Consider the following 25,868-nt stretch of genomic DNA (forward strand, 5'->3'; position numbering starts at 1 on the left):
CAGGTGTGCTTTGTTTTTGAGCTATATTCCTAATTCTGCTTTAATTTATTATTATTATTATTATTATTTGAGACAGTGCCTCCTAAGTTGCTGAGGCTGGCCTCAAACTTGTGATCCTCCTGCCTCACCCTCAGTATTATAGGCATGTGCCACCATGTCCTGCTTGTTTTGCCTCATTCCGTCATTTCCTTTTCTGTCACTATTATCTAATTCTTCAGTGTTTTCAATTCATTTATGTTTTTAAAGGGATCTGTAATTGTAGAATAAGAAAATGGAGGTATTTATCAAAGAAAACAGCTGTCTGAGTAAATACCCGGTACATTTAGGTAAGAAACAGAAAAAAAAAAATCAGAAATTTGGTCACATTTAATAGCCTAATATAATCCTGAAAAAAATGTTATTTATCCATAATAGTGTACAATGGCATTTTAGCTGTTACAAACTGACTTTCAGATAGTCATTTAGTCTTGATGAGATGTCTGATCCCATGTTTTTTCTCTTACAGATTCAGCTTTTACAAATCTTATTGGAGAAGAAATGATGGCAAAATACTCTAACCTGTCCTTGGAGATTCATAGCATATCACTGACAGGTAAACATATCATGTTTCAAATACTACAATGCCAACAAATTTTGTTTTTTAAACATCATTTAACTAAGCCAGTGTTCTCTGACTCATCAAGTTCTAATCCCTGTTCCTGGCTTGGTGGGAGAAGTGTACATGTAACCCGCACAAGTCCACTACCCTGTGGGTGACACAAGGAGGGCATCGTGCTTTGGCTTCAGGGAGGTGGAGGCTGTTCCAGACCTGCTTGGTCTGAGAAAGGCTTTTTGAAAGAGGGTCACCTGGGGGAAGGGGAGGATTAATTGAGGTTTGCAGATTATCTTATGCTTTCATTAGTTCCTGCTGGTATATCCTTTAGAACCATGCTACACTGAGGGGAGAACTCATCTGTCTACTGGAAACCATTTAGCCAGAGTAACTAATGATGGTCTGAGATAAGTCACTGACAGAGCTGTGGGAAAACCAGTAAAGAATCCCCAAGCCAGACTTAGCTCTGCTTTTTCTGCTTGCTCTTTCACAGCTTTGGATTCCAGGACCTCAAAAGTAATTGGAGAGTTTTTAAAAGTAGTAACAATGGTCTGCTTTAGTAACAACTGTCTTATAAAATAGTACAATTTGAATTTGAAATATTTAAAACCTGTTTATTAAATCAATAACCAATATTTTCTACTTTTATGTCCAGTTTATAATGGTTTCCTCCATGTGTGAAATCTTTCTCTACTTGTGTTTCATGTGATTAGAAGGGGTCATATCAATGTTGGGTAGAACATTTTTATAACCTTGCAGTTCTTTTGGTCTCCAAATGTACCCCTTCTGATATTTGGAATTTATTCTTTTAAAAAATAACTACAATATATCTGTGTGGTTACTTGTTGCTTTACTTTTTTCAAGTTCTGGTTGTTGGTTACCTCCTTAAGATGAGGTGTTTCCATAAGAGAGATTCATATGAAGATGTAAGTTTGCAAATTTTTTCGCCAGTCTGGCAGTGTGGGCAGCAGGTATCCTTCACTTATTGGAATAGCTAGTCGTATAGAACAGCAAGAAATGGCCTTTTAAATTGATACCAGGCTGGTTATTTACTTGACCTGTTTGGAGGATTTAAAACCTAGCAACTCTTTTATTCTAAGAATGTAATTAAAACCAGTCTTCTTACTGTTACAAAGAGAAAACTTCAGTGTGTCGTTTCTTCTCCTCATGGACTCTTGAACTTCAGCTTGCCCCCAGTCTGAGCAGGCACTGAGATGCAGAACATCCTGAGAACTGGTGACACCGCCTGATTGTGCCATCTGTGTACACACATTTGTTTGCTCAATTTCCCTCAATGTTCCTGCTGGTTTACTTGTCTGTCCCGATAAAGGAATGCCTCTGTTTGATTTTTGAGACACTTGAAAGTCTTAAGTTTGGAGCTTTTCGCTATTGCACGGTCTTTTTAAGATTAAGACTTTAAAAAAGGATCTGATTTTTTTTTTTTTTTTTTTTCTGACAAAAGAAAAGGTCTGACATAAGTTCTGCAACACTGGCCCTGTGCTTTGTAAATTGAATGGCTGTGTTTCCATGTAGGGCTGTGGGTCGGCTTGCCTTCTCATGAAAGTTTGGTTTTAGGAGTTACGTTTACTAGAGCACAGAATTTAAATTTGAAGGCATGCTGATGATTATTGGGAGTCAAGAATTTTCTTCGGGTTTCATTTAAGTTTTATTATGATTCATGATGGTTCACATTAAGGACTTTAAATCATTTGGGTTTTTAACCTACTTCATGAATGGAGTATGTTCATATTGTCATATCATTGTTTGTATTAATTTTATCATTGCTATTGTTTATCTATAAACAGTACTTTTAATATTTTTTTATGTTGTTACTTATTTTTTCCTTCCCTTTGGCTATTTTAGAAGTGGTCTTACTGTTGGGTTAAAGTGTTTCTTATAGAAAGATCAACCAATTTTGGACCAGAATGACCATCTTGGCTATTCTTCTTCACACATTTACTTAGTGAGAATGGGAAACATTTGGGCCCTGTGCCTGGAAGAATGAAAAACATGACCCTTGACTTACAAAAGGTCTACTTGTTTACTTACTTAATATTTTTAAAAATGTTGCTAATTATTTCCTTTATAAACTCACAATGTTGACTGTGTACTATGTACATATTCCTAAATATAACTTAATTAATTCTCCTAGTAGCCCTCTGAGGTGAGCATGATTATTATCTATAATTTGCAGATAAGAAAAGAGAAGCATAAAGAGATGAAGTCAATTGAACAAGATCACGGGTCCCAAGTTGGGGATCAGTTCTGAATCCAAACAGCCTGGTGCTGGAGCCTGTGCTGTTAACCATTGTGCTTTGTAGCCTCTACCTCTGCCTCTACTGGTCACCCTTTTATTTTCATGTGAAACCCATGTGTCCCACCTTTCTTTTACTTTATCCCTCTCTAGCTTCCACATACTAGAGGGGGAAAAATACAACCCTTAACTTTCTGCATTTGGCTTATTTCGCTGACATAAGGCTCTCAGGTTCCATCCATTTTCCTGCAAATGACATAAAAAAATTAATTCTTCTTTATGGCTGAATGAGACTCCATTGTATCACTGAGCTTTGAAACAGATCTTTTGATAATGGACTGTTTTTATATCACAGTTCTAAGTTTTCCAATGTTAATATTTGTGGACTTTTTTTTTTTCCCTTTGCTGTGCTGGGAATTGAACCCAGGTCCCTGCACACGCTGAGCAAATGCTGTACCACTGAGCTATATCCTCTGATCTCCATTGTCAGTATTCAGAAGTCGTTTATTATATTATCACAATTAGAATGTTTCTGTATTGTTACTTTCAGTGTGTGTGTATGTTTTTCCCCCTTTGCACATTGTAGTGTTTAGAGTCTCAATAGTTCGTTATAGTTTAACCAATGTGATTAAAATCAAAACATCAGCTGGCAGTTTTCTTGAGCAGCCTGTTGATGTTGCCATCATTTGTCACCCTGGTAACCCAATGGCACATTGTATTTACCATGCTGATGTGAGCAGCTAGCCTGGCGAGGAAAGAGGGGACGAGATGGGTTAAGCAGGTGTTGAAACTACAGGTAAGCAAATTAAGCACAATGTAAGGTTTAGGAAGATCGGTCACACTGAGGAAAGATAGCCATGTTTTCTAGTCCCAGGCAGGTGAGAGTTCTGGGTCAGGAGCACTCAGGCTTTACAGTAGGAGGATTGAATCGATGAAAAGAAGCGAGTATTCCTTTCATTTATTTGGCTGTCCAGACTCTTGCTACCTAGAAGATTCTAGAATGACTCAAATGATGTGTGACTATTCATGATATTTCTCAGAGGCAGTCATCAAACCTGATGTAAAGACTTCATGTACAGAGAAGACAAAATATGAGTCCTGATGTTCCCGGGGAGCTAAAGAGAAGATGGAGAGGGCTTCACAGTAGTAGTACAAGTAGCACAGCTGCGAGTGGCTTTTGTTCTCCACCAGAGAACTGCTTCCAGTAGCAGAAATGATGACGTTTGGGCTGGGTAATTCTTTATCCTAGGGGGCGGTTTGGAGCACTGTAGGATGTTTTTAACAGCATCCTGGCTTTTACCTATTAGATAGGAAATCAGAAGTCCCCTGGAAGACAAAATCATCCCATTTGCCCTCTCTGCTCTACATGTAAAAGAGGTAGATCTGGTTTTTGAGAGAGCTATTTTAATGAAATACTTGAAGCAGACTACTTATGAAGATAGAAGGTTTGTTTAACTCACAATTTGGAGTTTCAAAGTGCAAACCGCATGGCACAGGATCTTGGGAAGCCTTGTGGTGGATGGGGTAGAGAATGTGGGAGGCACAGGGATCTGGGTGGTGCCAGGCTTGCTCCTTTTATAACACCTCTTTCACCAGAACTCAGGGTTCCCCAGAGAGGTACCTGATCCCTTGGTGGGGCCCTCAGTGACCTAAGGACCTTTCACTCTTAAAGGTTCCAACATCTCAATGCTGCTGTTTCATGCCCAAGCCTCTAGTACATGAATTTTGGGAGAACCTCTCACATCTAAACCACAGTACCCGGCAACTGTTCCCCATCCCTCCACCATGGGAGGACATATGATTTAATAATCACAGACACTTTATTAACACCAAAAAGTCAGATGTTGTTGCTCAGAGGCCCAAGACACAGCCCAAGTGGGACAGCAAACCTGATCTATTATAATTCCATCTCATCCCTCCTTTCTGCTTCTTCTGTTCAAATGCTCCCTATTTTAGAGAATTAAGCCAAAAACCACATCTCTGATAAGGCTCAGGTAGATAAGAGCTACGTGTTTCTCTGATGTTTGTATATATATATTTTTTAATGAACTTTTAATTATGTAAGTAAAATAGAATTTATTTTAAAAAACATTAAAACATTATTTCCAGCATTCTAATAAATTTAAAGAATCTGAAAACCCTCCTGCCACATCTAAGCATGTCTTCAGTACAGTAAACCTTATCTTAAATATACAGCCAAGGACAAATGAAAGTAAAGACAATTTCTACTGACCAAAATTGGTAATCAGAGTGTCAAGCCTGGGACTTGATGTTGTGTTGGGTTTCCTTGTGTCTGTGGCCAAGGTACTTAAGTTTTAAGAGCCACAGAGATATAAAAACCCAGCCTTGAATCTATGCCAGGAGAGGAGAGTAGGAACTGGAAAACCCCAGAAAGCTGATCCTTCCCTGGCTACAAACAGTGGAAGGTTTGACCTGGCATCAGCTGACAGCTGGGTGGGGCATCAGCTGACAGCACAAGGTGATGACAAGTTGGTTTCTTTGTTTTGCCTTTTTCCGCATTAAAAACAAAAGGTTCCCATTACTGTCAATTAAAAATACACCCTAAACCCCCCAAAGATTCCTCTGATTATTCAAAGATATGGGCCTGCTCTGGAGGACGTTTAGATTGCACATTTATATTACTTGCATTACAAGCTGACAAATAACAGAAAACGATCCCTGGCAGGTGCTTTTTCCACAGGAAAACCATAAAAAACTTCAATGGAAGGACACATTGTCCACCTGGCTCTGCAGTCCATATTGAGAATGTGACCCAAGAGAAATACTAAAAACAACAAAGCCACCCCTGGTCTGCGAGCCAGCCAAGGAGCTGTAGACTAGATGTTCCTGAACTTCACATCACAGTACTAGATAGGCACACAAAGGAACAAATGTTAGAAATATGAGAAACGTGGGAAGTGAACATTGTACTATCCAAACAGAACTTCTAGAGATAAAAGTCACAAACTTGACAGACCATGTCAAAGCCCTGCTGCTACCCAGCACTTCTATCACTGTTCTATCCCCTCTTTCATGTGATAACTTCTATTCAAAGTGTGCTTCTTTCCCATGCTCTGTATGTGTGTGCATGCATGCACGGGTGTGGCATATACATGAGCAACATAAAAACTATATAGTACTGTTTTAGCATATAGTACTGTATATGTGTGTATATATACTTACACATATGTGTATGTATATAGTATATGCACCATATACTTCTGTTTTATATACATACAGTAGTCTTCCATTCTTCAGGGGGGAATATTCCAAGACCTCCAGTGGATTCCCCAAACCATAGTACTGAACAGTACATGAGCAGTCTTCTTTATCCATGGGCTCTGAATCTGTGGATTCAAAAATATTAAAAAATATTTAGGGATAAAAACATGTACAGAACGTTTACAGCTTTTTTTGGTCATTATTTCCTAAACAATACAGTGAATGGCAATTTACACACAATGTACATGATATGAGGTATTCTAAGTAATCCAGAGATTAAAGTGTGTAGGAGGATATATGTAGATCATATGCTTTGAGTATCTATGGATTTTGGATTCTGAATCCCTCACAGATTCTGGGAGATGGTTGTTCTATGTTTTCCCCTGTATATACACATCTATAATAAAGTTTAATGTATAAATTAGACATAGTAAGAGATTAACAACAACAATAATAAAAAGTATATAAAATGTCATCACTCTCAAAATATCTTACTGGACTGTACTTACCTTCTTGTTGTGGTGATATGAGATGATAGTTAAAGGAAGCACTTTCTGACTTCTCTTTGGGATATCCAGATTGCCAGCTTCACTACTCTTGCCCTTTGGTGAAATAAGATTGCTTGAGCACAAGCACTGTGATATGTTATGACAGTTATAATCTGACAATGATAATGGATAATAAGTGATTAATAGGCAGAAAGCAAATACATTTTAAGCGATCCGATGGACAGAGGCTGATTCCTGTCCCTGGAGGTGCAAAGTGGGGTGATGTGAATATGCTACTCAGAATGGCATCCAATTTAATACTTATACATTGTCTATTTCTGGAATTTTCTTTTTTTAAAAAAAATATTTAACTTTTGGTGTAGATGGACACAACACAATGCATTTATTTTTATGTGGTGCTGAAAATCAAACCGGTGCTAGGCGAGCGCTCTACCACTGAGCCACAATCCCAGCCCCTGGAATTTTCCATTTAATATTTTCAAAGCAGGTAAATGAAATCATGGAAATTATATAGTATTGTTTTGTATTTTTAAATATTAATAGTATATCCCTATGTATTTTTTTGAAAGTTGCTTTTTTTCCCTCCACCATCAGCTTGGAGATTTAGCCATATTACATATGATGTAGCATGTTTCTTTTACTTGTATGTACAGTGTAAATATACCAGTTTACTTAGCCTTTTTTTTCTTGATGAGTTTGCTTATATTCTTTTCTATTATAAATCATATAGAAATGAGCACCCTACATATATTTCCCAGGGCAAAATTTTGAATATTTCTGTTGGATAAATAGCACAAAGTAGAATTACTTAAGAAATTACATGTATTTTTTATCTTCATAGACACTTCAAAATTGCCCTCCAAAATATCTGGATGGTTTGCCTCTTCCCCTGCCCGTATAGTTGAACACAATTTTCCCTACATGTTCTCTAATTCTTCATAGTATCAGACTCTGTTTTTTGCTGGTGAGTACGAGAAGCTGTAGCACTGTTGTTTTCATTTGCATTTTGGAGTTGGACATACTTTTGCCTGTGAGAGCATGTACTTGTGTTAATATTCTTTACCAGTTTCGGTACTGGTTTTTAAAAGTTGATTTAAATGAGGGAGATATAAATTTTGAAGACTGATTCTTTCTGGACTTTTAATGGAAGTTGTAGGTATTTTCTCCCATTTGCTTTTAAACCTATATGCTTTTTTTTATTGTGAAAAATTTTCACTCTATGTTTTTTTCTATTATTTTCAAGTTTTTGCTCTTCACTTTTTAACCCAGTGTGAACACAGTTTTATGATTTGTGTGTGACAGGGAACTAATTTTATTGTTATTATTTTGTGTAGATATTAGTATCTCAACTCCCTTAATGTTGTACTCCTTTTCCCTACAGTGTTGAAATATCACACGCTAGTTAGAGTCCAGATTCCTATATTATTGTTTCTTAACTGTTTGAGTATTTTTCAAGCTACCCAAAGTAATAAATAAATTTTATCTGATGCACTGCTCACACATTCACACACATGAAACAAAAATTTCATCAAACAACCCTTTCCCCCTCATACGTGTGCTACATTTGGATAATTTCTCTTGCTCTTCTGAACCCATGAAAAAGCAAATCTGGTCGTAACTACTAAATTATTTTCTGACCTGTGAGTAGGTTTTGACTTGCAACTTGAAAAATTCTGCCTATTTTATTCCATTAATTTCTTGATGTTTCCTGCATTAATACATTAATATTAGTTTTTAAAACACATCTCATATCTTTGTGTTTGTTTTTTTAAATAGATTTTACTATTCTTGGATTTTTACTTTTGCATTTAGATTTTTTTTTTTTTTTTTTTTTTTAAGCAATGCCTAGGTGGTCCATGGGATACATGTATGGGGGCCCCAATCATTTTCTTTGTTAAAAGGCCAAACTTTTGCTGTGAATTCTGATTTTTGACTAAAGGTAGATTTCAGATTTGACTGCAGGTTTTTAATGTTGCTGATATTTTCACTGTGCTGATATTTCACTCTGGGTCATTTTAACTTTACTACCATTGAAGGTGTTGGATTAGCTAGAACAAATTGGCTAATTCCCAAGTAACCTGGTTCTTTTTGATAGCTCACTGAAGGCCATAAATTATTAGAAGCCCAGCCATATATATATATTTTTTTATATTGGTCACTTCCATCCAGTGCATCCAGGCTTCCTCCTTCTTTCCTCTATTCCTATTTTTTTCTTCCCTCTCTTCTTTTCTTCTTTTCATTTATAGAGAATTGCTGGAAGAAAAATAAAAAAAGAGCAAGGGAAAGAAGATGAGGGGAAAGTAAATGTGTTAAAGCACATATGGGTAAAGAAAAGAGATTAGCAGGAAAAATTGTCCACCTGCTTCCCCATCCTCATGTTAGTCTTAGGAAACAGGTTTGTTTTGTGAGACCATTTAAATCAGGAGTCCCAGAACTGAGAAGTAGAAAGCAGCACAGAAGACTAAACAAATCTTATGTATGATGCAATCTATGGGAAAGGATATGTCATCAAAGCACAAGATCTTTCTGAATTGGAAAACAAGCATGTTCCACAAATGGAAATGTTTATCTCCAACAATGAGAACCAAGTCAGGTGCAATCCAGAAATGAATATTTACTCTAGATCTAACTAAGAAGAATATGAAGGGATGTTTTGATAGTCTTTAAGGTACACTTGCATTTGCAATCCAGAGTTTCCTCTTCTGTGAATTGCTTTGCATTCTGTATTGCTATTGATGCTATGGCAATTAGATTGACTAATATTGGTTATAAAAAATCTTATTAAAGAGAAAAATAAATTTTTGTTAAAATTTCTGTTCATATTTTTTCATGAAATGACTGTGAAAGAGCCCCCTCCTATAGTGTTTTTTTTTAGTTAACTTATTTATTTTAATTAGGCATATATGACAGCAGAATGTGTTTTGATTCATTGTACACTATTGTAGCACAACTTTTCATCTCCCTGGTTGTATACAGTGTAGCGTCACACCATATGTGCAGTCATACGTGTACCTAGGGTAATAATTCCATCTCATTGCACCATCTTTCTTGCCCCCATGCTCCCTCCCGACCCCTCCCTTCCCTTTACCCAATCAAAGTTTCTCCGTTTTTCCCCATGTCCTACCCCACCCCCATTATGGATCAGTATCCACTTAGTAGAGAGAACATTCGGCCTTTTTTTTTTTGGGATTGGCTTACTTTGTTAACATGATATTCTCCAATTCTGTCCATTTACTTGCAAATGTAATAAATTTATTTTATTTTAATGCTGAGTAATATTCCATTGTGTATATATATACAATTTCTTTATTCATTCATCTATTGAAGGGCATCTAGGTTGCTTCCACAGTTTAGCTATTGTGAATTGAGCTACAATAAACATTGATGTGGCTGCATAGCTATAGTATGTTGATTTTAAGTCCTCTGGGTATAGACTGAGTGGATTAGCTGGATCAAATGGTGGTTCCATTGCAAGTTTTCTAAGGCTCCATACTGCTTTCCAGATTGATTACACCAATTTGCAGTCCCACCAGCAATGTATGAGTGTGACTTTCCCCCCACCATTTAGATGTTTTAAAGTAAAGGAGTACTTTTTGAGTTTTGACTGATCCTTCCTTGAATCTGTAGATTAATGTTGAGGAGAACTGAATGTTTTTGCAATATAGTAGTGCCACTTGTGATCTAGATCACATTTGATTTAGGGTATCTACTATAGTTAATCTTAATTGTATTTATTTATGTTTGAATTGTTATCTTCTCTGCTACCAGGAGCAATTTTTAATTAACCTCTGTATCATACATAGCATATAATAGTACTGAACAAATTTGTTTTGGCTGAAAACTGAATCAACTGTTTGAGACATAAACCTCTTATTCATTCCTGCATATCTCCTTAAGTATTTTGTGGCTAGAATTTCTCATTCACCTCCCCAGGCAGCATTTTTTGTAAGCCTGAAACCAAATTCTAAGGCAAGATGCCTGATCTCTCTAGAGAAGTGTTTCAGTACTTTAAATTCTATATTCCAGGATCCACTTGCATTATTAAAATCAGTTCAGCAAAAATTCATCAAGAAAGAGTTTACAGTGGTGAACAAAGCAGACATCTTTCTACTGCTCTCCCCTGAATATCTTATAGTTTACATTCCAGTGGGGAGAGGCAGTGAATAAATAGGTAGACAAATTAATTAAAAAGATAACACTGGGCAGTTTCAAGTGCAGGGAAATAAATCAAAGGTGATATGATAGAGAGTGACTGTAGAGAGCAGAGTTGGAAAAAGCGGGCAGGGGAGCCCTCTTTGAGAAGGAGGCATGTAGGCTTGTACTAAAATGCATATTACTAAGACTATAGAATCAAAATCTCTGGGAGGAGGAGGCCTGGGTATCTGCATTTTTAGAATTTTAGAAGTTGATAGCCTGAAACATGAACCATTTGGCTGGGGTGAAATCTCCAGGATAGACATGAATCTGCAATTGCCTGTATTCTGGACACAATCTTTATCAAAATAGTGGGTCATGCTGTACATTAGGTGTTCATGAGTTCTCCACTTGATTGGGTGAGTCCTAAGGCATCTGTGCTTAATTATTCTTTAATGAAGTCCAGTTATTTTTTAATCTTTATCCCCCTGATATATCCATGGTGCAGAAAGAAGACCAAGGGATGAAGAAGCCAATTTTGAATGCTTTGTATACCCTAGTCTTAACTCATCATAGCCACAGACTTACCAATTCTATACAGTATGTGTGTGTGTGGGGAGGTTCTACATAAGATTCCCTGGATTTATTTTAAAATTAGTTTTGCTACTAAAAGAATTTTTAAAGCCAATAGAAAAATTCATTACAAAATTTAATAGTCCCTTGTACTGGGGAATCTATAGATACAACATTTTCATTTGCTGCTGTTTTCTTACATTGTTTTAAAGTGAAGGTGTACTGCTTACATTGTTTTATTAAAGTGAAGGTGTACTGGCCAAGCGTGGTGGTACATGACAGCAATCCTAGTGACTCAGGAGACTGAGGCAGGAGGATCACAAGTTTGAGGCCAGCCTCATCAACTTAGTGAGGCCCTAAGCAACTTAATGAGACCCTGTCAAAAAAAAAAAAAAAAAAAAGGGCTAGGGATGTGGTTCAGTGGTAAAATGCCCCTGGGTTCAATCCCCAGTACCTAAATAAATAAATAAAATGAAACTGTACAAAATGGTTCAAAGTAAGTAGAAACTTTTCATCAACAGAGAGAAGGTGGAAGTTGGAGGATAGTTATTGCATGAAGTTTTCTTAATTTGCAAATGCAAAAGAGATGGTAAAATGTAAAAATGTGATTTATAGCTCCAGGAACAATAAAAGAGGACTAGCTGTGAGTGGAATGTACAGGGCAGGGGTGGGCTCTTCTGATTCCTGGACTGATGCCCAAACCTAGACCTTGCATTCTCTGCACCCCCATATGTAACCTCAGGGTTTGCCTTTTAGATTGGCTGAACAGGTATTATAATTAACACCTTGCAGAATTTATTATGGGGACCAAGTATTAAAGATGGTCCATATTTTTGTAAGCACCAAATAACATAATTTCTATGGAATATTAATCATGAAGTGGAAGAAGGCACATTTGAAACAGTCATTGTAAATCTTGGTAGGTGTGAATGAGCTAGGTTCATGATCTCAACCATAGAAGCAGTCTTTAATCAGTGAAGCAGGAACTGATTTATTGAATAGATTTTCCTTATCAGAATTGAGGGGAAGGCTGGAAACCCAAGTCCTGGAAATACCAAGGACCTAAGGAGGACAGACAGTAAGAAATACTGAAATAAGTCTAGTTAGGATATTACTGTTGGTACTGTACAATCTTGATATCAGTGCTTAGAATAGATTCACACAGTAGATTGTTTTAATTGATTTTTAAAAAATACATGACAGCAGGATGTATTACAATTCTTATTACATGTATACAGTACAGTTTTTCATATCTCTGGTTGTATATAAAGTATGTTGACATCAATTCGTGTCTTCATACATGTATTTTAGATAATTATGTCTATCACATCCCACCATCATTGTTAATCCCCTGCCCACTCCTTTTCCCTCCCACCCCTCTTCCCTATCTAGAATTCATCTATGCCTCCCATGCTTCTCCTCCCTATCCCACTATGAGTCAGCCTCCTTACATGAGAGAAAACATTCAGCATGTTTTTTTTGGGGGTTGGCTAACTTCACTTAGCATTATCTTCTCCAACTTCATCCATTTACCTGCAAATGTCATGATTTTATTCTCTTTTATGGCTGAGTAAAATTCCATTTTGTACATAGGCCACATTTTTTTTTAATCCATTCATCCCTGAAGGGCACCTAGGTTGGCTCCACAGTTTAGCTATTGTGAATTGTGCTGCTATAAACATTGATGTGGCTGTGTCCCTATTGTATGCTGTTTTTAAGTCTTTTGGGTATAGACTGAGATAGCTGCACCAATTTTCAGTCCCACCAGCAGTGTATGAGTGTACCTTTTTCCCCCACATCCTTGCCAACACTTATTGTTGTTTGTCTTCAGAATAGCTGCCATTCTGACTGGAGTGAAATGACATCTTAGAGTAGTTTTGATTTGCATTTCTCTAATTGCTAGAGATGATGCACATATTTTCATGTGTTGATTGATTGTATATCACCTTCTGAGAAGTGTCTGTTCATGTCCTTGGCTCATTTATTGATTGGGTTATTTGTTTTTTTGTTGTTTAGCTTTTTGAGTTCTTTATATATCTTAGAGATTAGTGCTCTATCTGATGTATGATGGGTAAAAATTTGCTCCCCGGATGTAGGCTCTCTATTCACTTCACAAATTGTTTCTTTTGCTGAGAAGAAACTTTTTAGTTTGATTTCATCCCATTTATTGATTCTTGGTTTTAATTCTTGTGCTATAGAAGTCTTATTAAGGAAGTTGGGGCCTAATCCCACATGTTGAAGATTAGGGCCTACTTTTTATTCTATTAGATGAAGAGTCTCTGGTTTAATTCCTAGGTCCTTGATCCACTTTGAGTTGAGTTTTGTGCATGGTGAGAGATAGGAGTTTAATTTCAGCCCCTAGATTTTTTTTTTAAATACTTTTTTAGTTGTAGGTGGACACAATACCTTTATTTATTTATTTATTTGTTTGTTTGTTTTATGTGGTGCTGAGGATCGTGCTCATACATGTCAGGTAAGTGCTCTATTACTAAGTTACAATCCTGGCCCCACACAGTAGATTTTTAATAGAACTGTTACATGGATAGGTAAATGAAAGGCATGTAGTAGGTATGTCATAAATAAGTTGGACAAATGGATGAATGAATAGTGATGTACTGTGATTTCTGTATCTTTTAATTAGCTCTTTTTAGTTATACATGGCAGTAGAGTATATTTTGACATATTATGCATAATGGAGAATCATTTCCCATTCTTGTGATTGTACATGATGTGGAGTTTTACTGGTTGTGTATTCAAATATGAACATGGGAAAGTTATGTCTGATTCACTCTACTGTCTTTCCTATGATTGCTGTACACTTGCTGTTGCTACTGTGATTAGTTTCTCAGTTCTGGATTCCTTCCTAACTGTAAAGCCCTGGGTAGGTGAATATGATTTGTGAGGTGTCCAGGCCTGAAGGGCATAGGGGAGGAGTATCCAGCTCTAGGTGTCCACCTGAGTACAGAGCTTTCCCTTTCTTTGTACTTCATGGAGTAGAAGGGTGTTGAGATTCCTGTCACCCCATATAGTGATAAAACCCACTGCTATAGTGTTGGATAACTTTCATGTTAATTACTTGGAAATAATAACAGCAAATCAATTTGATCATAATACAACAATGTAACCATTTGCTGTGGTTTTCTAGGAACTGATAAACATAATGCTGTGATGTTCCAGTCTTTATACTATGGAAAGATGTTTAATTTTTGGATTATTAATGTTATTTCCACAAATCAGATATTATATTATTGAAAACAAGAAGAAAGATGCAGTTTTGAAACTCAAATAGAACTGTGCACCACCATTTCCCATTTTTCTTTGAAATGATCTTAAATCAGTTTTAGTCTTTTCAGAATGTATTTCAGAAAGTGAGCAAGTTTTTACCGTCTTAGAAGTGTAATGTCATGGATGTTGTTGCAAAACTTCAAAACAGCAGAAATGCATTGCAGTTATGCAATATTCAGGAAGTTGAAATGTTGTTTGTTGAGTTCACATTTGTTGGCTAACCACAAAAGATTTTAATGTGAGTGGTAGAACTTTCTACGTATTTATGATGCTGTGACTATTTGACAGGAAGAAAAGCAAGCTGCAGTAATATTACAGGAAAACATGAGACAACAGTTAGGCTCAGAGGATGGTCTGACACTCAAAAAGCCTGTATTGTGGTTTATATCATATAAAAGAACATTTGGTGAGGGTGTGGCTGAGCGAATTTTTTAAATGTGCTGGTTGTGCCAGTCAGTATCATCCTGTTCACATTGTCCTTTGCTACATTTAAAGTTCTAAGTTAGTTTCATCTTCTATTAAGATTTTCTTTCATTTAAAATCTTGGTTGAACAGTTTGAAGGTGATGAATAAGTTAATTTCAATGTTACAAGAATTTCGTATCATTGAGAGTGGGTTTATACTACTGGTTAGGAGGATCTGAATCTAAATTTGAGATTCGGTGCTCATCTGTAAAGTAGGAATGATAACCATAATACTTCTGAGAACTGTTTGAAGATTAAGTGATACAATCAACATATAACTCATAAAGGAAGAAAAGTTTATTTTGGTTGGTTTCAGAGGCCTTAGTTTATGATCAACCAACTCAGTTGCTCTGGGTGTGAGGTGAGGCAGAATACCATGGTAGGAGGGCGTGGCAGAGAAGAACTACTCAGTACTCCATAGAAGAAAGCAGAGCTGGTGGGTGGGAAGGGACTGCAGAGAAGATAAACTCTTGCAGGGAACACTCCTGTGTCCTACCTCCTTCTTTCACACCCCACCTGCCTATAGGTACCACCCAGTGAGTCCTTTGAAATTATTAATCTATCAAATGGATTAATCCATTGATAGGTTACCGCTTTCATGATCTAATTATTTTACCCCTGAATCGTTCTACATCAACACAGGAGCTTTTGGAGGATCCATCACATGCAAGCCACACCAGGAACATACATTGAACAATTCCTATATTATATCACCAGTGCTCTTTCATATGATAGCATTTTCTGTAGTCTAATGAAAATATCCATTGTCCTAATTTGCCAATGAGGAAAATGGGGCAAACAAGGAAACTGCAGTATTCATTCCATAGACACTTTTTCTTTTCTTTTTTGCAAATGAAAGATGTCTCATCAGGGCAGTTAAATAATCTGAGTTTTACTTTTACAAAAGTACAACTTTTTATATTATAAAAAATAGATAAAGGAAGAGAAGCTAGCAAGAAAAGTTAAGAGGTCATTTGCCTGGTTCTGGTAAAAGGTAATGAAGACTTACAATGAGGAAATTTGATTGACATTTCAGAGATGAGATGAACTGAATCCTATTGCATGTGAGTCAGGATTAGTATGGTGAAATAGAAGCAATGTAAAGGGAATTTCAAGGGATAGGTAGTCTCCAGCAATATTTGTTATTCCAGGGATATGAAATAGTAAAGCATGAGCTGTGCAAATATGTCATCAGGCTGAATAGTAGACCTTTTTTAACCTAAGAGAAAGCATTTTTTTTTTTTTTTGGTAATATGATGGGTGAAGACACCAAAATGTATTGTATTGAGGTGGGAATGCAGCTGAGATCAGAGACTGTGAAGTTAATTATTTGAAGAAATTGACTAATTCAGTCATTCTTTTTGGCAGAAATTTCACTAAGAGATGGAACTAAATTTTAAGGGTACCCCAGAGCTAAATGTGAAATGAGGAACATTTAGAGATACCAATTTCAGGACAAAAAATACAGTTGACCCTGAAATATTTTCTCTCATAGCTACCACCACATGTAATTCCTACTATGTGGTAAGCACTCACCCAATACAGTGAAATGTGTAAATTCCTTCAGCTTTTACTTACTCAGTTTTTGCCCTGTATAATTTGACTCTTGTTCAGGTCTTTTATACCTTGGCTTTTGTTTTTTCTTTTTAAGAGTAAAACTCCATTCAGCAATTTTGCAGTTACACAAGCAGTTATTTCAAGCCTGTGCTCACAAAGCACTTCACACTGGCTGTATTTCCCTGTTTGCAAACTTTGCACCTTGCCATTGCTTGAGAAAGCATTTTATGCAGTTTTAAATGTAATTAAAAGTGATAGGACATTCACTTAAGTTATGTTTCTTTTTCTTTATAAACTTTGGCTCTGCATTTCACAAGAATGCACAGGAGGGACTTGGGAGATTGGTTTACGTAATGCAGTGTGCCTTTGCCCTTCCCTGACCTTTCTGAGGAGCTGCACAGCTCTGACATGTGCACAGTTGCTTCCCTGCTTTTCCATGTTGTATTACCCAGGTGTGATAAATATCATGTCCCTAAATATTACAGTTTTGTTTAAAAAGATGCATCAGTTTTGTTTTTTAAATATTTATTTTAATTAAATTTTACTTTAAATAAAAATATTTATTTTATATCTTTGTTTTATTTATTTTTATGTGGTGCTGAGGATCAAACCCAGGGCCAAGCATGTGCTAGGTGAGCACTCTGCTGCTGAGCTACAACCCCAGCCCCCCAAAAGATGCATTAGTTTTAAAGTATCTTATTGTCTTCAGCTTTCTCAACATGACTGTCTCTCCTGTTTTTAATTGTCTGTTGAATAAAGCAGATCATGTAACATTTTCTCACAATCTGAATGTTCTTGACTCCCATGGGATATGGTTCAATTTGTTCTTTCATTCTCTATATTTCCTGTAAACTGGGAGTTGGATGGGGGGACTTCCTCTGTGTCAGGATTCCCCTTTCCCCTTCTGGACAGATGACTGCCCAGGTGGTGGGGTATCATTCTATTTTTGAGATGACAGCACAGTTAATACAAAATGCTGAGATCCACGATTCCCTTGGTATTGAGCACCACTGAGTTATATTTATATGTTTTGTTTATTTATTTATTGGGTGGAATTCTTCTCCTTGACTGTTTGAGCTAGTGGTAGAGCTGGTGTCAAGGTATGTGCTTAATATTTTTCCTTTATCTTAACCACTATTCAGAATGAAAGTTGGTACTGTAATGTCCTCTGTAAATGGAAGTGTGTGTGGGTGCGCGCGCGCGTGCGTGCGTGCGTGTGTGTGTGTGTGTGTGTGTGTAAGAGAGAGACAGAAAAATAGATAAGGAATGGCTCCTGCCATCCTGACTCTACTGGACCCCCTGTTGAGATCTGGGAGTCTGACTGGTTAATAAAGCTTATCCTTGCTGTCTTGGTCAGAGGTCCTGAAATCTTAACTGCAGACTCCCGGATGAACAGGATTGGTCCCCACTATCCCATCCTCATTGCTAAAACATTGGGGAAGAAAAGCTTCCCCTCTTCCCCTTTAGATTCCACTAATTAAATTGATGAAAGATTAGCAAAGAAAAAGAAGATTTAATTATGTATGTATAGTAGTTCACAGAAACAGTGTGACTCAAAGGGGCAATTAGGAGGCTGGGGATGTGGCTTAGTGGTAGAGCATCTACCTGGCACGCACAAAATCCTGGGCTCTATCCCCAGCATGGCAAAAGTAAAGAAAGAAAGCAAAAAAGAAAAGAAAGAAAGAGAGTTAGAATTAAGGCTTAGTTTGCATTTAATTTTTTAAAATTTAACTGATACATAATAATTGCATGTATTTTAAAGGTACAATATAATATTTAGATATAAGATATAATGGTAAATGATCACATCTGGATAATTTGCACACCACTTATCATTTCTTTATGTTGGGAGCATTCAACATCTTCTCTACTAGCTATTGTGAAATATGCAATTGATTGTTGTCAACCTTAGTTATCCTACTATCATGAAGAACATTCTAAGTTATTCCTTCTGTCCAGTTTTACCCCTGTACCTGTTAACCATCCTCTCTCCACCTGCCTCTCCCCCCCCTTCTCATCCTCTGATAATCATTATTCTACTCTCTGTTTTTATGAAATCAGCTTTCTTAGCTTACATGTATAACTGAGATCACAGGGTAAGTAAGTTTCTGTGCCTGATGCTTCACTAAACAATGTCCTCCAGGCTCATCCATACACCATCTTGACAAAGAAAGGAGAGGGGCGAAGGGCCACTTATGGGAAAAAAACAGATTTCTCCTTGGAAAGATAAGCCAGCCCATAGGAGAAAAGATAGCAGACATGATGTTTTTATGGCAGTGTCCATTCAGATGTGGCATGGATACTTCTCTAGTGATGAGAATTATCTTCCTTGTTTGCTTTTGCGGAGGGGATTTATGACAAGTGAGTTCTTCTGAGTGCTTTTTGGAGGCTCTATGTTTAGTCAGATAAAAGATTTCAGGAACTCAATGCCTGCTGCTCAAAATAAATTTTTATACTTTATTGGCATATCCTGGACTCCTTTCATATATGTAGGTGTGTACATATGTGTATATACAGATGTTATGACTGTTATCAATTCATAACATCTTATGAATTGATACTGATGTTTGGAATTCAGTTAAAATTTAGAACTATAGGATGCCTATGTAAATTCTCTTTTTTTAGATTTACAGGTTCTTAAGAATACCAGGAATGACAGAATATAGCATCTCAGTCCAATCCACACTACACACAAAGCATTCTTGCGACATGTTCCAACACTATGTTTATTGAAAAGATTTGAAATAGGCCCTCTAGTCTCAACCCACTAGTGTGGGTTGGTGTTTACAGTTATACTGTTCCCACACTTTCAGAGCATATGGAGTATATTTTTTAGTACTCTCTTCCCTATATCCTATTTAGCTATCATGATTTCAAGAGATAAATATCACAGACTTATGCTTTTGTGATTCTGTTAATGTGGTATCAAAACTTTTCTTCAGCTGTGCCTGTGAAGGAGAATAAGAAAAGTAACCAGATCTATGTTGACAGAGGAATAATTCTTCAAATAAATGGATGGAATGTTGAGAAACTGTTCATATAGCACCACTGAAAATTTAGAAAAGGTTTTATATATTGGATTTCCCTGCAAATGTAACTTTTAAAACATTTTTTGTCTTTCATGACTTACAGACAAGTCCAGTATGCTAGTAGAAAAAAATATCACATTAGAAAAGCCTTCTAATATGGAACTCACATGCCAGTTCACAACATCTGGAGATTTGAATTCAATAAACATTACTTGGAGAAAAGGTGATGAGCTACTTGAGAATAATAATTATCTCATTAATGCATCAGGAAACACCCTGTATACCCAATACACGTGAGTATACAAGATTTTCAACCTATGTTGATAGCCAGAATTGGTTTTATCCTAAATATTTTTACTGACAATAAAAAATTCCTTTGCAGTTAATGAATGTTAAGCTAATATTCTAATTTGCATGTTTATAGAATTATTTCTGTTTTTAAATTTTGATTAATTGTTAAGTCTTAATTTTCATTAAGAAGTATTTGAAGAACTAAGCCTGGATTAATAATTTAAATTACCTTTAGGTTCACCATCATTAATAGCAAACAAATGGGAAGTTATTCCTGCTTCTTTGAAGAGGAAAAGGAACAAAAGGGAACATTTAATATCAAAGGTCAGTATTAATAACTTGAGAAATAATAACTTCAGCATTATGTTCTTAGATTTTTAAGTCCCTGATTTTAATTATTATTGTAATAATACACACAATGAAGTTGGGGAAAAAAATTTACATGCTTTCCATTGACTCACAAAGGTGACCTTGAAAATGGTCTTGCATTCCCTAATCCACTCCCCTCTCTGCTTCCATCTCTTAGTTTAAATACAGGTTTTACTTCCAAAGGCCAGCCTGCCAGGTTTTCATAAATCATATTAGTCTCTTAATTTATTTATTAATTCAGCCCTCTAAATTTAGAGCTTTTGTAATAGTCCTCCAGATTTCTGAGTTACTGTTCTCTCCCAGATTAGGAGAATATGGTTTGGTGTACTACATCCCTGACTCCAGGCCTTGTTATTTTAGAGATCCGTAAAATTTAAAAATAGTATGGAGATGCACAAAGGGTTGAGTACATTTTATATCATCACGTATGGCCGTTTAAAAATACAGCCACGCATCCCTTAACAGCAGGATACAGTCTGAGAAATGTGTCATCAGGTGCTTTCCTGTGGGAAACACACAAAGCACTTACAGAAACCTTGATTGTTGGCCTGCGACACACCTGTGCTCTGTAGTGGAGCTTGTGGCTCTTAGGTTAGGACTTTGGAGAGTGTGTTACTTCATTGAACACTGTCTGCCATTGTAACCAGTGGTAAGAATTTGTGTATCTAAACATGTAACAGGTACAGTAAAGATACAGTATGAAAGATACAAAGTGGTATGCCTTTGTGGGGTGCTCCCGTGAATGGGACCTGAAGGATTGGGAGTCTCCCTGGGTGAGTCAGTGAGTGGGTGGTGAGTATGAGTCAAGGCCTGGGACTTAATTGTCTACCACTGTAGACTTTGTAAACCCTGCACACTTAGGCTACACTAGATTTATAAATGAAAATTTCTTTAATAATAAATCATCTTTAGCTTACTGTAACTTTTTACTTTATAAATTTTAAACTTTTTAAAAACTTTTTTGACTTTTCTAATAGGCTAAAACACAAACATTATATAGCTATGCAAAAATATTTTCTCCATGTAACCAGTGGTAAACCTTTGTTTTTATTAAAGAGTCTTTTTTTTTTCAACTTTGTAAATGTTTTTGTTTAAAGTGAAAACACAAATACACATACGAGTCTAGACCTGCACAGAGTCAGACTCATGGCCCTGTCCTCACTGCCACCTCTTGTACCATGGACAGTCTTTAGGGGCAGCAACACACAAGGAGCTGTCATCTCTCTGATAACAAGTTCTCTTTCTGGAACATTCTTGAAGGACCTGCATGAGGCTCTCTTCAGAAGACCTATTCAGAAATCTGTTCAGAGTGGTTTGCTTGATTTGTTTCACTGTATTTGTCATAGATTTGCTTTTAAGCAGATGATGCACCATGAGTCTTCCTCCCTTAATGAAAACCTTGCTATGTCTGGGTCCATGCTTGTAAATTTTTTAAGGAGCCTTAGTATTCCGCTTCTGCTGAACACTTCACTTTGACTTTTCATGGGAATATTTCCTTCTCTCCTGCAGTTTCCTTTTCTCTTGCCTCTTCTTCAGTTACCCATGCACTAGGTAATAGGAATTTTTCAGCTCCCTTATAATCTTCTGGGACCACCACTGTGTATCAATGATTTATTGTTGACTGAAATGTCATTATGTGCCACATGACTATTCAAACCCCACAATATAATCTACAGTTCTTCCTCAGAGAAATAAGCAAATTGATATATTTACTATTACCATCATTAAACCAAAACTTTACAAAGTCACAATCTCTATTATCCAACTCAAATAGTCTCCTAATAAAGACAAATTGCTTTGGGGTAATTATCTTTATGAACATCCCAATGTTTTGTGGTAGATTAAGGAACTACAGTGTTCATGCTGGTATTTGGGAAATATAGCCTGTTGAAAACTGTGTAGGGTTCTGCTACACATTAATTTTCCAGAGAACGGGAAGACTCTTCTCCTTTTTCCAAAAACTTTATTCTGACAGAATACTGATCCTATCCTGAAGGCCCTGTCAGTAGCAGAATAACCTGCTTCTTTATTTCCATGATTGAAGGTGGTTCACTCCCACGTCCCTCCCTGTGTCCTCTCTGCACTGGGACACACCTCCTTTGCATGTTTTGTAAATGTTCCAATTTAGTAAAGATAACAAGTCCTTGGTCTTTCCAAAGGCAGAAATTGGCTTTGTCCTTTGATTATTTTGATCATGTATATTCTTTCTTAATCTTCTTTCTTCTGTTGACTAATTTAACTTAGTGGAGGAGTGGATGGACCGTATGCATTTCCTTACTGTGTCCTTTTTCCTCTCTTCTTTTCCCTGTCTTGTCCTCCCTTTCATTCTCCTCTTTGCTCCTTTTCTCCTTTTCTTTTCTCTTACCTTTTCCTTTCTTTCTTCCCTTTGTCTCCCCCCTTCACTATTCCTAATAAGTGAAAAAGTATTAAACACACACATGCATATACACACACAAAATACTAATAATCACATTTTATTGAGTGTCCTTTAAATATGTAAAGAAGGCCTCTAGGTGTTTGCTCACCAAATCTCATGACTTAAGTGCTCCCAGGAAATTCAACTTTAAATGCTGTGTGTGTGTGTGTGTGTGTGTGTTTGTGTTTAATACTTTTCACCTATTAGTTAAAATTAGTGTGTGTATCTCCTCTCTGTCCTCTACATTGCTTTATTTTCTGGAAATACAGACTTACCGTGTCTGATCAAAGTTTAAGTATTGACTGTACAACATTTTTTTTTCCTTATTAGCCCTCATCATAAATCAATCAGATTACTATATATGACCATTCTTGGCTCTGATGTGAATATTATTGGAAGCATTTTATTTTTCAAAAATATCAATTTCATGCCAAGTATTCTTAGGGAAGGCCTCTTGATTCCCCAACTATTTTGACATTACTAAGCTGACGCTGACCAATACAGGGATGAGCTTTTAAATCAAGTCTTTCAGACATGCAAAAAAAAAAAAAAAACCCACTGAATATTTGCATTTTCCTCTTGTTTTTTAATTTGTGTGAAGCAATTTAGTTCAAATTCTTCTTTATTTTTGTGATATTGGGGATTGAGCCCAGGGCCTCATGCCTGCCTAGGCAAGCCCTCTACCACTGAGCAGCATCACCAGCCTATTTATATCAAGACAGTATTTTGCTAAGTTTCTCAGGCTGGCTCAAACTTGCAATCCTCCTGCCTCAGCTTCCTGAGCAGATGAAATTACAGACAGGCACCCCTGTGTCCAGATAACTTGTTTGGTTTTAATTGCTGCTTCGCAGTAATATAACTTTTAAGTATGTACTATATCCTGAAGGTTTTTATGAAATTAATAAGTTGAGTCCTTCCAGATCTTCCTTGGTAAAAATAATAATTCATTTAGGTTGAATATTGTTTGGAGAAATGATTTCATTTATGTAGAATTTAAAGATATCAACACAATAATTAATGTTATAGTTATTCTTTTATTAGGTCTGTAAAGCTTGTGGAGTGTTGTATATTATATTTTTATAATTGTCTGTTACGGTTTGGATGTGAGGTGGCCCCCAAAAGCTCACGTGTGAGACAACATAAGAAGGTTCTTAGGAGAAATGATTGGGTTGTAAGAGTCTTAACCCAATCAGTGAAATTAATCCCCTGATAGGGATTAACTGAGTGTTAACTAAAGTGGTAGGGTGTCACTGGAGGAGGTGGGGATTGAGGCATGGCTTGGAGTATATATTTGTATCTGGAGAGTGGAGTGTCTTTCTCTGCCTCCTGATCACTGTGATGTGAACTGCTTCCCTCTGCCACCCTCTCCTGCCAGGATGTTCAGCCTCACCTGGAACCTTAAGGAATGGAGCCAGTCTTCTAAGGACTAAAACCTCTGAAACTGTGAGCCCTCAAAGGAACTTGTTTTCCTCTATAGTTGTTGTGGTCAGATCATTTAGTCACAGCAGTGAAAAGCTGACTAAAACACTGTCCTATTATACTTTCTCTACATGGGTTGCTTATGGTTTTTCCTAAGAAGAATTTTCTTTTCTTAGCAGCACTAGAGTTGAATGTGCATGAAAAGCCTGTTTTATCCACTATTTTAAAGTTAGCCAAAATAAATTTTTTTGGGGGGGTCATAGACTACATGAGCCAACTATAGCTCGAGCCTGAGCCCTTAGAAAAAATCATCTTCAAAGTCCCTGCTTCTGTCTTTACAGGAGCCAGTTGATTTATTGCTACAAGGGTATAACAGGGCTTCGACATTACTGATTAGTACAAGGCAAAAAACCCTGCTGACTTTGTGTGTTTGGCTGTGGATGCCAGAACCTGCAAGACAGCAAAAGTGCACGTCGGGAGCTTCTAGCTGCTGATGATTATTTTTCATCCAAGAAAGATGAGAGATGAGAGTTCTTCAGTAGTGGGTCAAATATCCTTAGTTGCTGAAAATTTCCATAATATGAATCAATATTAAAAATCTCTGTAGAAAGTATGCAAAAATTAAATTGGTTACAAACGAGAACTTTTTGGAACTCATGGGGAGATTTTGATAGGACCAAATGCTATGAGACTTGTCATGACTCAGCCATCTGTCTTCTCTGGGAAGTATCCAAGAAGTAAAAGTGTGGAAAAGTAGCATCATAGAAGCAGCTAGGACTTTAGTCCTCAGTCTTCATGCTGAAGTCCACTTAGCTCTCCTTGACCATATGGAAGAATCTTTGTCCAAATATGGTAGCATCTAAATGTCCTTAAACCAATGGTAACATTTAAGCTAATCTATTCTAGTCCATTACTATGCAAATGCAGATCTCCAACCTTCTAGCTCCAGAGAGCTACTTTTCCACTGGCTAGATTCGAACCCATCTTCCTAGACAGTATCCTAAATCAGCCATTTCACTACCTTCAAACCTGATTATTCCAACCCCAAGGCTCTCATGTGTCCTACTTTACCCAGAGTTTAAAAAATCAGCAAGGCACATTAGAATACTGTCACACTGTCCTTAAATTAATAAATATTTCCAAACATAAGTAGTGGCCCAGAACAAATTGTGTCCACCCTCCCACCCCAATAGTTCAAACAAATTAGTGTTCTCTAAATATGGTACATTGGACCAACCTGCAGATCAGGCCCAGGAGCCTGCCGGCGTGGTACACACATCACCCTAATTGGAGTAGGGGCAGAGCAGAGTCGCCGCCCGTGCCAGGAACAGGCCCAGCGACCTGCCGGCGGGGTAGTCACGACACCCCAATTGGAGTAGGGGCAGAGCAGAGCTGCCACCCGTGCCCGAAAGGTGGGCAGATCTGCGACCGACCAGCGGAACAGGCCCAGTGGCCTGCCGGTGTGGTACACTTGTCACCCCAATTGGAGTAGGGGCAGAACAGAGCCACCGCCAGCGCCCAGAACAGGCCCAGTGACCTGCCGGCGTGGTAGCCACGACACCCCAATTGGAATAAGGAGAGAGCAGAGCCGCCGCCCGCGCCTGCAGGAAAGAAACGCAAGCAGTATGAAAAGACAAGGAAAGAAAGGACCACAAGCAATGCAGGTCAACGCAACTTTAGAAGAGGTAACAGCTGCAGCAGATGGAATGTCAGATAAAGAATTCAGGATATACATGCTTCAGATGATCTGGAGT

The 25,868-nt window shown here is 37.2% G+C and overlaps 1 protein-coding gene across 1 annotated transcript in view; it reads left to right on the forward strand.

Moving 5' to 3' along the window:
- The first annotated feature begins 271 nt into the window (after positions 1-271).
- Positions 272-25,868, forward strand: part of Emb (embigin) — a 41,623-nt gene continuing 16,026 nt past the window's right edge. The window contains exons 1-4 of the mRNA XM_015497322.2: positions 272-326; positions 506-592; positions 19,723-19,912; positions 20,146-20,234. Coding sequence (XP_015352808.2) covers positions 272-326; positions 506-592; positions 19,723-19,912; positions 20,146-20,234 — 421 coding nt within the window. The remainder of the gene's footprint in view (positions 327-505; positions 593-19,722; positions 19,913-20,145; positions 20,235-25,868) is intronic.

This window comes from Marmota marmota, unplaced genomic scaffold (assembly GCF_001458135.2).
Source record: "Marmota marmota marmota unplaced genomic scaffold, marMar, whole genome shotgun sequence".
Lineage (NCBI taxonomy): Eukaryota > Metazoa > Chordata > Mammalia > Rodentia > Sciuridae > Marmota > Marmota marmota.